Raw genomic sequence first — 13,641 nt, forward strand, 5'->3', positions numbered from 1 at the left:
GAGGGTGCCTGTTAAATGTTTCTCTCCCTCAGATTCAAGGAAACATCCTTTGCAGTTTTCAAAAATAAAATGGAACGAGTGGGATAAATAATCCCCAGAGAGCTGAGTTTGCAGCTCAATAGAACCCCCTCCTCTGGATTCCACACTGATTGGCCTGTAATGAGGGGCAAGGACAGTTAACAGCAGGCACCGCATTAAAGACAATGTGACTGTGTATGGCAGGCTGTCATTAAACAGGCCTGTGGCACTGAGCAGAGACACTGTCTGCACTAGGATAGGGACGGGCTCCACTGTCAATCTAGCACCCCTGGCAGAGCAGGAGTGAAAGGTGGCAAGTGCCAGTGGTGGATCAACGTATACACTCTGCCTATGTCACAGCAAAGGAGAGGCTGAAAGTTGCTGTTAGGGGATCAAACAGGCAATAGATGGGTATGTTATAAATACTTGTGCATAGCTAGGTAATTGCTCCCTATGGGACTGTTCTATTACTCCTCCAAGCAAGGACCAGGTAACATTGCAGGGTCTCCAAAGGCAGAATATTAGCTGTGAACCTGATCCTGCAGGCCCTTACTCATAAGTATTCCCATTGCAGGCAATAGGCGTAGGAGCTGGATCCTGCAATCAGATCTGTGTGCAGAGCTTCAGTGGCAGGTCTGATAGCAGGACTGGGGCCACGTGAATAACCATTTCCAAGATTCAATCCCAGGTTGACAATGTGTCTGTCTGTTTTACTGAGCCTCTGCAGGATCATTTCAGAGAGAAATATACTGAGTGCAAAATGAAGCAATTCTAAAAACGGAACTAAACTGCAATGGGTGTTAAATATTTCTTCCAGCAATAGTGTTAGGGGTGGTTTCTTGTCAATAGGCAAATTCTTAACTACTCCAAATACAAAGTTCTGACTAAGCTAGTGAGTGGCAATTGTTTTTGCTCATTGATGGAGGCCCACATGCATGTCTGAAACAAACTGGAGTTGTAGAGAATGAACGCCTCTCATTAAAGAGAGAAAGAAAACTGGGTCTCACAGAGAGTGATTCTTGAAAGCGCAATCATTTTATTCATAGTATTGTTTAGTCCTATAAAAGAATAATCGCCCACATATTTGCATTGTTTTTATTCCTGTTCTTAACATAGAGGATGAACGCAGTGCCCATGTCTGTTTCCTGGACTGAAAACTTCAGGATATTGTAGAGATTCAGATTAATTTAACAGTATGGTCCAGCAGACAAGGCTGGGAATTAGAGTACCTGGGGTCTATTTTTAGTTCTGCTACTGACTTACTATGTGATTTTATGCAAGTTGCTTAGGCCCTGATCCTGCAAACACTTACATACGTGCTTAACTTTGATGGAAATCAGTGGGACTATTCACAATATTAAAAGTTAAGCATGTGTGTAAGTGTTTGCAAGATTGGGGTCTTAATATCTCGCTGCCTTAGTCTTCCCATCAGTAAAGTGGAGATAATTGTACTTGTCTTCCTCTCTAAAGTGTTCTCTGAATTTCAGGTGAAGAGCTAAGTGATATTTATTTCTCCAGCCTTTGTTACTAAGAAAAAAGAAACTCTTAAGGAAGAAGAAAATTTGGTCACAATTATATTTATTATATATTAAGGGTACATTTGCAAATAGTCTACAAAGTGTTAGTAAATGTTACAAGCATATTACAATCATGAAATGGGTATAAGTCATGGTTACAAGGGACCTATGGCATTCTGTAATAACTGACTAATCATTTATTAAAACATCTATTCATAAACTCTTTACAAACTCTTTGTAAATATACCCTTTATATAAAGTGTGACCGAGAACACACTGAATTTACTTTTTAATATTTTAAATATCACCACTCTAAAGTGCCTGCTTTCCTGTTCTCATCCATGCAATCTTATTTTTAACTCACTCTTTCAGGAAAATCCAAGGTGTATCAAGGTGTTCGAGTAAAGATCACTGTGAAAGAGTTATTACAGCAGAGGAGAGCACGACAAGCAGCAACTGATGCCACTGTAAGGACAAAATACTAGCTTCTTCCATGTTGTAATTTAAGAATAAGAAACTATTTCTCTTAATCTCTCTTCCATCGATTTAATGAACTCAGAGCCATGGGAGCAGACACTGCTGATGCAGGCAAAACTGAGAGCTTGTCTTCAAGGGGAAATTGATCAATTTAGCTATTCCAGACTAACTCCCCCAAGTGGACGGTCTATTCTGGAATAAAAATTACTTTGTTCCGGACTAGTTACTCTGCTCACTTTTATTCCAGAAGACAGTGCCCCTGTCCCCACAAGAGAGTGATTCTGGAATAGCTCAATTATATTGGAACAGCAGCTCTGGAATAATGCTGCTGGTCAGTTTCCCCTATGTAGACAAGGCTTGACAGATAGGCCTGCTCAGAATCTCTGTGCAGCAGCAGCAGGGGAAAATGTATGTTCTATCTGACTCAAACAAAGCCCCTGTTGCCTGCTTTGAGGACCCTCCCATGTAAAGCTCTGTGTTGTACTAAGGCTCCCAACGTGTTCTCCCCTCCAAGAGGTAGCTCTCAGAGCCCAAAAGAACGTCATTCCTCCCCCCCAAAAAACTCCCTCAAAGGCCTTCCATTGTTCAGTGGCTCCTTCGGTCATCAGTCAGGGGATAAAGGCACCAGCTCTGCACAGCTTCCAGCTTCTGCTGGCCCCTGGGGAGGGTGCACATCCAAATCCTCCCAGGGCTGAATGTGCTGGCATCATACTGCTCCTAACCCCTGCTGGCCTAGGAAGGAGGGTCTTAGCTTGGATCCCCAAGGGCTAGAAGCTAGCTCCAAAACCAGTTGAAATCAATGTGAGTCTTTCCATTGACTTCAATGGACTTTGGATCAGGTCTCAAAAGCAGTGGTTCCATAGAACTCTCAGGCACCGGTGGCCTAAGAGCGAAAGGCCGAGCTCAGCTCTCGCCAGGTGTGCTGGATCCATGCCAAGGAATGAGCTCTGATCCCCAGCGTATTGTTCTGCCACTGCAGCAGCTATTATCCTGTGCAGAGGGAATTTCTCCATGAAATGAATTTTCCCAGGGGGCAAAACTCGAGTTTAATTTTCTTTCTTGATATGGAAACTTAAGAATGAAGAAGCTGCCCTGTCAGCAAGAATCTGTAGCCTCTCATTAGAATCAGCTACTGTACCAGGGAGCTGGAGGGGAGCAAATTTGTTACCACTCTTTAAAAAAGGCATGAGGGGTGATCCTGGCAATTAGCAGAGCAGTGCGCCTTACTTCATTATCAAGTGAAAACTAAACGATAATTAAATCTGAAATTACAAAACACGACACAGACACACCAGCCTGGCTTCTGTGAAGGAATATCACAGCTCCGTAACCTGTTGTAATTCTGAACGTGTTAGCAAAACTGCCTGCAGGAGATCATCATGTTCATATAATCCTTTCACAAAGTGCCTCACAAGAGATTAGTCACCCTGGGGTGAAAGGCAAAGTGCTGTCAGGGGTTAGAAACTGGCCAGTAGACATGAACAGGGAAAAGCGGTCAATTTTCATCATGACCAAAGGTTAACATTGAGTGTCCAATGTTCTGTACCAGGACTGATGTTTATCGATGATCTAGACAAGGGGTGAACAGTGTGGTAGCCAAATTTGTAACTGACATAAAATTAGTTAGGTTATTGAACACTGGAGGTTACAGTGAGGAATTTCACAGGGACCTAGCCAAGCTTGGTGAATGAGCAACAGGCTGGCAGCTGAAGTTCAGTGTTGCCTGATACAGGGTAGTTTCTGGTGCCCTGTTTTAATGTGCATGCATCCCCTACCTTTGTTGTCTCAAGGGGATAATTTTCTCCTTTAACATTTTTCTTTTCAGTTTGTTAAGGCTGGTAACAATGGACATGTCGATTCTTATCTCTTAACCTGTACTAAAAAACCCTCTAGAAGGTGTTTGAAAATTTGGGATTTTTATAATGGGTAATGCAACTTTGTTAATGTTAAAAAAAAAAAAAAAAAAAAAAAAAAAAAAAAACAAAGAAAAACCCAGAAGTGTATTTCCTTTTGTCTTGAAAGAAAGTTAGAAAGTGAGTATGAGCAAAGAGCCATTTAAATAGGGCTTGATCCCACTCCCATTTAAATAAATGAAAACACTTTACTGGTGCAGGATCAGGCCCTTAATGCAGGACACTCTGGCTGCAATCCAGTAAAGCACTTAGGCATGTGAATAGGCCCACTGTGTGCTTGAAGTTATGCACGTGCTTAAGTGCTTTGCGGAATCAGGGCCTTTAATGCATTTCAGTACAACCAGGCCAAAACCATAACTATTTGGAGAGAAGGAAAGGGGTTAAGGAGACCTATATATTGATGCAGACTTGACACACACAGAACACTCCACTTCTCTTGTAAGTGAGCCCTCTAGCTCAGGGGCCCTGTGTTTTTGCATAAAGAGGTTGGTAAATCATTACTGCTTCCTGGTTCATGACATTACAGCCTGGATGGTTTTCAGATTTAATCTCCCACCTCCTGCTCTCTGCAGCGGTTGATTGCACAAGAAGCTGAGCAGACTGCAACCTGCAACCACAAATAAAGAGGCTTGGTGAATGGAGCCCTCTAGCACTGAAATGCTGCAGTATACTCCTCTCTTAAGTGTAAAGTCACCCCTTCCTTCTTCCTTTATACAATGGCTAAGTACTTACATACCCTATAAGTGTTCCAGCTGGGTGTTAAGAGGCTGGACTGAACTAGTCTTAATTTGCTATTCGCTCAATGTTTACACTATGATTGTTCCATCCACTAAGGAGACTCAAAGCCGGTGGTGCAGGAGATTAGCTTTGTGCTTAACATAATTTATACTGGTTATTATTTATTTGCATCATGGAGGCCCTAGGGATCAGGGTCCCATTGTGTTAGGTGCTGTACACACATGTAATGCCAAGCTAGACTAAAGCGTTCTGCAGGACAGAACCTGCAAGTTAACTAAACGCACTCTACTGTTAGTGGGAAGGTTACAGAGGCTACATATTGTGTATGTATAGACCAAACAGAGAATATCAACCTCGCCAACTCTTCCAGAACTGCCAGGATTCAAATAATGTTTTTTTTCCCCTCCCATAGAGAATAATTACAGTTTAAGTGTTAAATAACTGAGCAAATGTTAGGAAGTTCTTGATAGGGAAACCAGCCACGCTCTAACTCAGGAACATTTTGAATGGAAGAAATGAAGCTCTGGTCAGCATCAGTTAAAACCATCTGATCAGAAGAAGCCCCAATCTGAATAGCTACAGTGAAGCCCCATTGAAGAGGATGGCAAACCTCACTTTGTTTTCAGTGCAGCCAGGATTTCACCCATAATGTCTGATGTGATTTTCTAATAGGCTTATTGATTTGTAAGTTTCAGTTCACAAATCCTCAGGGAAAACAACATCATCAGTTTTCTTATAAGTGTTGCAGTATTAGAGCAATCACACCTGTAGATTGCAAAGTGAAGTGTGCAATAGAACAATTCAGTCTGGTGCGCATGTGTGGTGCTACACAGGGTAAGCCACACTTGATTTTTTAGTTGTGTTTTAAACGCGTTAGCTAACACAGTTGTAAATTGTTCCTACTCGTGTTCCTACTCCTAGAGATTTTTTTCTGTCATGTCCACACTAGGATTTACAATCCTGCTAATTAACAAATGTTAAAACATGACTAAAAATTCAAGTATAGACACACCTATGGTGAATTAACAGTAATGGAACAATGGAATGGAATGCACATCAGAGGAGCTACATATTTAATACTAGAACAATTCAGTGCAATGCACATCTATTGTTATCTGGGTGGCACTCTGGAACAATACAATGTTACACAGATTGAGAGTGCTCCATAAATAACAGAACTGAATGTAATACAGACACAGGTAATAAAAACAACAATCACTAATGTATGCATAAGTAAGTTTGAAAAGTAATTGTGACTCACCTCCATGTTCAGGAAATAGATCTCCTGTGAGCTTTCAAAGCAGAAACACTTGCATTTGCTATTTTCCTTCTGTTCTGTTTTGTCAGGTTTCCCGAGGCAGCAGTAGTGTCCAGTTTCCAGAATCTGTTTCTTCTCCCTGCACAGGTTGGTACAAAGAGCATCCCCCTTCTCCCCTCCCCCCACCTATTCCTCCAGTCCAAGTCTTTTTAGCCGTCGATGCACGGCTTGAGGCAGGCACTACCATTTAATTAGAACTCCAACCAATCAGAATCTGAAAAGGGCTCACTAAATGCAGATGAGGATGCAGTAAGACAAGCAGGGTACATTTTGCCCTCACTCCAGCAGAAATTTTGTCTTCATATCCATGTAGTTTGCCTTTTCTACTGAGGATCAAGGCTCCAATTAATCGGTAACATTTATTACCAACAGAATAACACTGCCGTGGTGCCTTTATCAAGATTTCTATCTCGTGGTACTGCCTTTATCTGATTGTCAGATGGGACCAGAACGTCTTAAAGCATTACTTATCTTTGCTGATCATTTAGCTTCCAGCAGAGTCAGTTACTCTCTCTCTTTCCCCCCCTCTCCCTGTAGAGTTCAGAAGGGGTGTCAGTCTTTTCAACAGAGCTGCATAAACAGCTGCTTCCTGGTTGACACCAATATCCAGGAATTGGGAGAAAAAAATATTAGTTTGGACTTTTCAGATCTTTTATTCTCTAGATGTTGGTAGCTAAGAGATCCAGAAAGTTTCCCCTTTCATTTATAAATGTGTGCATGTATACATTGCGTGGACAAGGAAATGTTTAAATAATGAATATTTGGGGTTTAAATTTGCTTATGTTAATATAGAAACTTGAGACGCACATAACCTTTTTCAGGCTGATAAATCTTACTTTCTTTTGGGTGCATGTTTTTTGCCCCACTGTCCAGTTAAACACTTTGCTCCCAGTTCTGCAAACACTTACGCATGAGAGTAATGTTACACATGCTAGCAATCCCATTGAGATCAACAGGACTACCTGCATGAGTAAGTGTTTGAAAGATCAGGGCTTCGTTATTAACTGTGTTTGCAAACAGATGAATTTAGCATGAAATGCAGTCAAGTCTAGAGGGCCAAATTCTTATTTACACCGCTCTGGTAACTGATGCCCAGTACCAGAGTACTGTGGTGCAAAGAGGCCTTGGTGTAAGTGAAAATCTGGCCCTTGAGCCTTTTCGACTCCTGCCCTCTTCCAAATGACACCAATTGAACCTAGCTCTGTCTCATCTACATACTTGCTAAATTTTTCAGAAGTAATGTAGGGACAGCTCTGGTCTCTCTGCTGAGTGTTTTGCCTCTGGCCTTGCTTATGAAGATGAGAAGCTATTTTTTGTTCTAATGGAGACGTGCATCCCTGGAACACGGAGTTTAGCAGAGGCTAAAGGCAAAACCCAACTGTTAAAATAGCAGCACCACACCCCTGCATTACACGCTCTCAGGATTGCTTTGGATTTACTTTCAGAGTCAGGCTGGGATTTTCAAAGGAGTCTAAGGGCGTTGTAGCCCACAATTTTCAAAAGCACTAAGTGACTTAGAGCCTAAGTCCCTATGGGAAACCAAGTGGACTTAAGCTCCCTAGTCATTCAGGCACTTCTGAAAAATTCCCCCCCAGCCCCTATTGACTTTCAATGGGAACTAGGCACCTAACTCATATAGAACCCTTTGGAAATCTCAGTCTAAACTGGAAGGGCCTTTCTCCATGTCTAGACTCACTGTGTTCCATGGGACTAGTTGCCGTGCAAGATGCTGCTCAGCACAGACAAGGCTATCACAGTCTGACCCAAAGGAAACATGCAACTAGCCTGGCCTCCCTTTGTAAGCACAAGTATTGAACAATCTCCTATCTCCTTTTTTCCTCCTAGCACCTTATTTTGATGCAGAACCTCTCTCTTCTGCCCCCAACTATTTCCAGCCACGGCAGTTTCCAAATTGCATTTCCTGTGAAGAAAACCCAAGTTATTTGGAGCAACTTGTTGATACCTATCTTCAGACAGAGCCGCCCATGGACCCATCCCTGAGTGCTCTACAGACGTCTACCTACTATAACCCAGACACCTTCCAGTCAACCCCTCTCTGTTTTAACCAGAGCCTGGTAAGTTGGTTGCGTTCTTTACCGAGCTGGACTGGTGGTGTCTGTAGTTATAGCTTGCACCACCTTGAGAGAAATCACCTAAGCATGTCCAGCAAGGAAATCAAGAAGGGAAACGAAATGGGCAAAATAAAAATCCCCACTTCCTGAGGCTCTGGGCCAGTTTTGAAGACTTAACGGTTTCATGAGCATGATTCATTTCCAACAATTCCACAGCTGGAGGGAAGAGTCTGGGATTCTATGTATAATTGGGGCTCTCTCATGCCCTCTCCCACAGGAGGAGAGGATATCAGGAACCAGTTGATCCTGAACTGAGGTTGCAGAATTGAGGAGTGTCACTTCCAATACACTGTTCTCCCCTACCTGTATTCCACGGAACGTCTTTAGGGACGGGCCAGGAAACAACCCCAATCCACCCCCATGGATCCTAAGGGTTAAATTAATGCCACTGACATGTTCATGCTTAGCAAGATAGGAACAGCCAGACCAGGTCAGACCATTGCTCCATCTGGTCCAGTATCCTGTTCTGATAGCTCCCGAGGTAGGTGCAAGAACCCCTGAAGTGGTCAATAATGGAATAACCTGCCCACTACAAAGTTCCTTCCTGATCTTCCTCAGGCAAAGGTTGGCTTATGCCATGAAGCAGGAGGGTTTAAAACTGCATGTAACTAGCAGTTTAGAAAACAGCTACGTTTATAACGTGTCATTTAGTGACCTGCGTTCTACATGGTCATGGCAGGAGATTTAAAGGACCAACACCAAACATAGAGTGCAGTGTTCTCAAATATTCCAGTTAGTCATCAGAAAAAATTGTGGCAAGGCCAGTTACCCCAATCATGTCTTGGTAGAACTTGCTATTCTACACAAACGAGTATAGAACAGAACTTGGGCACAGCAGCCCCTGTTCAGGGCTATCATCTGGCGCATCTGGGACTTTTCTCTAGCATGCTCCCTTGTTGAGCACTAAGGCACTGATCCTGCAGTGACTTGTATCCAGATGGACCCCTCTGTCAGCACAGAAATTCACCGAAGTCACTGGGACTCGGGGTGGGTGCAGAGGTCCTTCTGCACAGAGCTCACTGCGGGATCAGGGCAATGCTTCCAGAAGAACCACACACACAATTCTGACATCTTGATGAGTTCACAGCCGCTTTGTGAAGCCCATTGATTTCAAAACTCCGGCACTATCAATGGACCAGGGTAACTCCAGAATGGGGTGTGATGTGGTTGTGCATTCAGGGCCTTGTAATTACGGGTGTATTTTTTCTGGTCTGTGTAATTATTTGAATGCCCATTATTACTGACTTCATTTAACACCACATTTTCTTTTCTCTCCATTTTTATAGATTCCTGGATCTCCTGCCTCGTCTGACCTATCCAGCCCATTAGACTATAGCTACTCCCCACCTCAGCTGCCTCCTTTTCCTCCACTGAACTACAGCCCTCTTTCTCCTCTAGACACCACGAACTACGGCTATCCTCTAGAGGAGTGCTCCCATCCGCAGTACAGCTGCTCCCCCTCGGCCTGTTACTGCTCATCCTGTGCCTCAGAGCACTTGGATACATTCAGAGTATCAGAGTATTTCCCCTACCCAAGTGCAGACTGTATGGACTGTCCTGGCACCGTGACAATGGCAGATGACTTCTTTAGACGGGATAGAAACTACGACATCTGCTACAGTTAATGGAGATGATGGTTTTATATATATGTACATACGTACAGGTATCCAAATCAGCTAACTGCCTATGAACTATGCAAAACATCATTGTCTAACACAAAGTTCAGTTTACTCTACACTACTTAGCCTGGTATGCTCCAGGTGTTAATTTAGTCCTCCTGGGTAACAATATTTTAAGACTCACCGCATTGCTACAGTTGTCCTTCTGTCTTGTATTTCATAAAAAAAAACAAAAAAACAAACTAGCTTTCAGTGAATGCTTCACTAAACAAGTTTTTGTTATAACAAATAAATAATTTTATACAGATTCCTGGAGCACATTCCTTCCTGTTAAGTTTATAAAAGATTCTTTAGGTTATTCTGAGGAAATCTGATTTTTTTCCAGACACCGGGGGGGGGGGGGGGGGTGTCGCTTCTGCTATAATCAAAGGTCTTGCTCTTGCAAATACATATTTATGTGAGTAAAGTGGGGCCTTTGCACATGAAGTCAATGGGCCTCCTGGGGTTTGAAAAGTTACTCAGTTGTGTAAGTGATTGCAGGATCAGAGCCAAAGTTTTCTTTTCCAATCCATTTCTTATATTTCCCATCTGCTGTGAAGGGTGAGACGATTAGTCAATAAACATCTGCTGTCCTTTTCACGGTACCTCTGTCACATGTCAGAATATACATGCATCCTTCCAACACTGAAGTACTCTCCTCCCAGTCTCACCAACTGTCATTGAAACAATTGTTCACTCCCCTTGGTCAGACTAATCAAAGACAGAACTTTTCCCAGGTGGTTGCTTTTATTTTAGCTACACTACAAGCAAAACGTTAGATTTTCTGCACCATTGAAAAATCACGGAATCTCTAAATATCACAATGGGGCTGGGCTCTCGGAAGGAGACATCCACCAGGAATCCTTACCACACAAAGGGCATGTCTTCACTACCCGCCGGATTGGCAGGTAGCGATCAATCTATCGGGGATCGATTTATCGCGTCTAGTGTAGACGTGATAAAATCGATCCCCAATTGCTCCGTCGTCGACTCCGGAACTCCACCGCAGCAAGAGTCAGAAGCGGAGTCGACTCGCCGCCGTCCTCACAGCCAGGTATGTCGACCTAAAATACACAACTTCAGCTACGCTATTCGCGTAGCTGAAGTTGCATATCTTAGGTCGACACCCCCCGCACCCCATAGTGTAGACCTAGCCAAAGTTAGTGCTCTTTCACCTTTGTGTAGAGGAAAACGTTTGGCTGGAATTTTCAAAATGAGCCTAAGGGAGTTTTATTGCAGGGTGCATCTACCCTGCAAGTGAAGGTGCAGTTGTGGAATGGGCAGGCATAGCTTTAATCTAGTTAGTCTAGTCCAGGTAACAGTAGTGAAGACATGGTAGTGTGAACTAGCAACATTTCATCTTAGATCTATACTATACATTGGAGCAACACCTGGCGTTTGGGATTTGGACTGCACTAGGAGAAATGGGGACAGATTCTCAGCTGGTGTAAATCAGCAAATTGACTTCAAGAGATGTTGCATGCAGACCCTACCTCTCTGTCTGAATTCACTGGAGCTATGTTGATTTACACCTGAGGAGCTGGCCCATGGTGTTTTAACAAACTATAGGCTCCCTACCTCACTGTAGAAATGAAATCTCCTTAGGACAATGCATCTTCCTGAAACATCACAGGCTGCTCAGAACCATTCTTCTCTTTAAAGACGCAACAAAAAAGCAGCGCTTCAATGATGATTTAATCCATCCAAGTGCCAGGGTTTTAAATGAGAAAATTCTCACGTGGGAAGCCTCATTACCCCTATGTTCACACTACCTCAGCTCTTTCCTAGCCAGTGTCCTCGTGCTCTTTTGATAGAGCAGAAGGAGTAAGATTCACATTCAATTAATCCTCCAGCCACAAGTAGAATTTAGAAGGGAATAAGCATTTTCCCAAATGAAACCCAAACAACAACAACAAACCAATCTCCGTGAACCATTCAACTACATCTTCTCAGGTAAGAAAAAACGTGAGTACCAAGTATAACTCGCCACCCCAGGTTCAAGATTAGCCCTCTTCTAAACCCAGCATCTTTTCCTGCACAAGCTGTGTAGATTACCTCTTCTCCATCCATTCTATTTTCTGTAGCGCTATCAAATTCACGGTCCATTTTGGTCAATTTCACAGTCATCGGATTTTAAAAATCCTAAATTTCACGATTTCCGCTATTTAAATCTGAAATTTCACAGTGTTGTAATTGTCGGGCTCTGACCCAAAAAGGAGTCGTGCTGCTGCTGGTGAGGCACTGCCTTCAGAGCTGAGTGCCTGGCCAACAGCTGCTGCTCTCCGGCTGCCCAGCTCTGAAGTCAGCACAGAAGTAAAGGTCGCAATACCATGACCCCCCCTAAAATAACCTTGCGATCCCCCTGCAACTCCTTTCTCGGTCAGGACCCTCAATTTGAGAAACGCTGGTCTCCCCCATGAAATCTGTATAGTAGAGGGGAAAAGCACACAAAAGACCAGATTTCACAGGGAGGGGGAGGCCAGATTTCACGGTCCATGATGCGTTTTTCATGGCCATGAATTTGGTAGGGCCCTACTGATCTGAAAGTCTGCCTCTTGTTCAGTCATCATCATCCCACTTCCCTTCTCTTCCATTTCCTTCCTTTGACCCTGCTCTCCTATGAATTCAATCTCCATTCACCTTGCAGCCTCCAGTTCACTCTGTAGGGTCTAATTCCACGCACTGGCTTACCTTCATTGAAGGGCAGGGGTCTTCAAGCGACCCATTCACTGGATGTTGATAGAACCCTCTCTTTGTGACTGGGGTGACAATTGCATGGAGCACAATGAATCACACAACAATAGGAGTCTGTAAGCATCAGAAGGCTAAGGGTGAGATTTTCCAACAGGAACATGGACCATCCTCAGGCTTTGTAAGTTGGGATAGCTCAATTGAGTGAAGTGGACTGACTCCAGTTTCCACCAGCTGAGGCTCCGGACCCATTTGTAGAACATCTGATTCTTCTGAAATTGCCGCCCCTCTCCCCCAAACTCAGTTCCTTGCATAGCAGGGAAGTGAGGGCACATGCTGAAAGCCTCCTGCTGGGTCAGCCTGTCCACTGCCTAATTCCTCCTTCCCTCCCACATCTCCATCCAGGGCATCTCCCCACTTTGAACCCCCTTCTGCCTCAAATCCTCATTCTTGCCCTCCAGACTCTACCCCCTACTTTCTCATCTCCTGCCACTCTCACTCTGCTAGTCCCACTTTCCTTCATTTCCCCTGGGTCTTTCTCCCAGACTGCTCCCTCCACCACCTGCCTGGCCCTGTTCATCACATAACTTGTCTCTCTATTGACAAATCCTGCTTTTCCCCCAGTCTCATGCTCTGTTTGATGATGTACGAGCACAATGCTAGTGAATAAATAGAACACTTACATGTTATATACATACATATAACAATATGATTACTAATATCATATATAACATTTAAAACAAGCCCATTCCCAATCTCTCACCACCCATCCTGCCCTCTGCCTTGTCATCACTCCCTGCATCATATCATGTCATATATAACCACCCAGATCTCATACGCCCCATGGCAGGAACTGCGTCTGTCTTCTCTATAAAGAGACCCACACACACCTATCGCATTAGACACAAATGTTTAACAATATCACAATAATACATCATGAAACTGTATCAGTATTTGTGATGCAAGTCTGCTGGGGTGGTGGGTAGAGGGGGCTGGCACGGAAGCTGGCTCTGCCTGCTTTTCGCCATAGGACATTTGTCTGCTGATCAGCTGTGGCCAGAATCCATCCCCTTCACACTGGCTGAGTGGTGCCCAAGGGACAGAGAACAAACTAGAATCTGGTCCAGAATATCAAAGTCAGGGTTCCTGTAGTAACAGTATTCCAGCCATATTCATCAC

General features: G+C 43.7%; 1 protein-coding gene across 1 annotated transcript; it reads left to right on the top strand.

Annotated features, from left to right (window-relative positions):
* Positions 1 to 345: 345 nt before the first annotated feature.
* Positions 346 to 9,917, top strand: COLCA2 (colorectal cancer associated 2). The gene is made up of 5 exons (XM_024196668.3): positions 346 to 429; positions 1,908 to 2,002; positions 6,011 to 6,068; positions 7,827 to 8,056; positions 9,400 to 9,917. The coding sequence occupies exons 1-5, from the start codon at positions 426 to 428 to the stop codon at positions 9,736 to 9,738; spliced, it is 726 nt and encodes a 241-aa protein (XP_024052436.2). The 5' UTR covers positions 346 to 425; the 3' UTR covers positions 9,739 to 9,917.
* Positions 9,918 to 13,641: the final 3,724 nt, after the last annotated feature.

The sequence above is a fragment of the Terrapene carolina genome, unplaced genomic scaffold, assembly GCF_002925995.2.
Source record: "Terrapene carolina triunguis isolate 2854851 unplaced genomic scaffold, T_m_triunguis-2.0 Scaffold374, whole genome shotgun sequence".
Taxonomy (NCBI): Eukaryota; Metazoa; Chordata; order Testudines; family Emydidae; genus Terrapene; species Terrapene triunguis.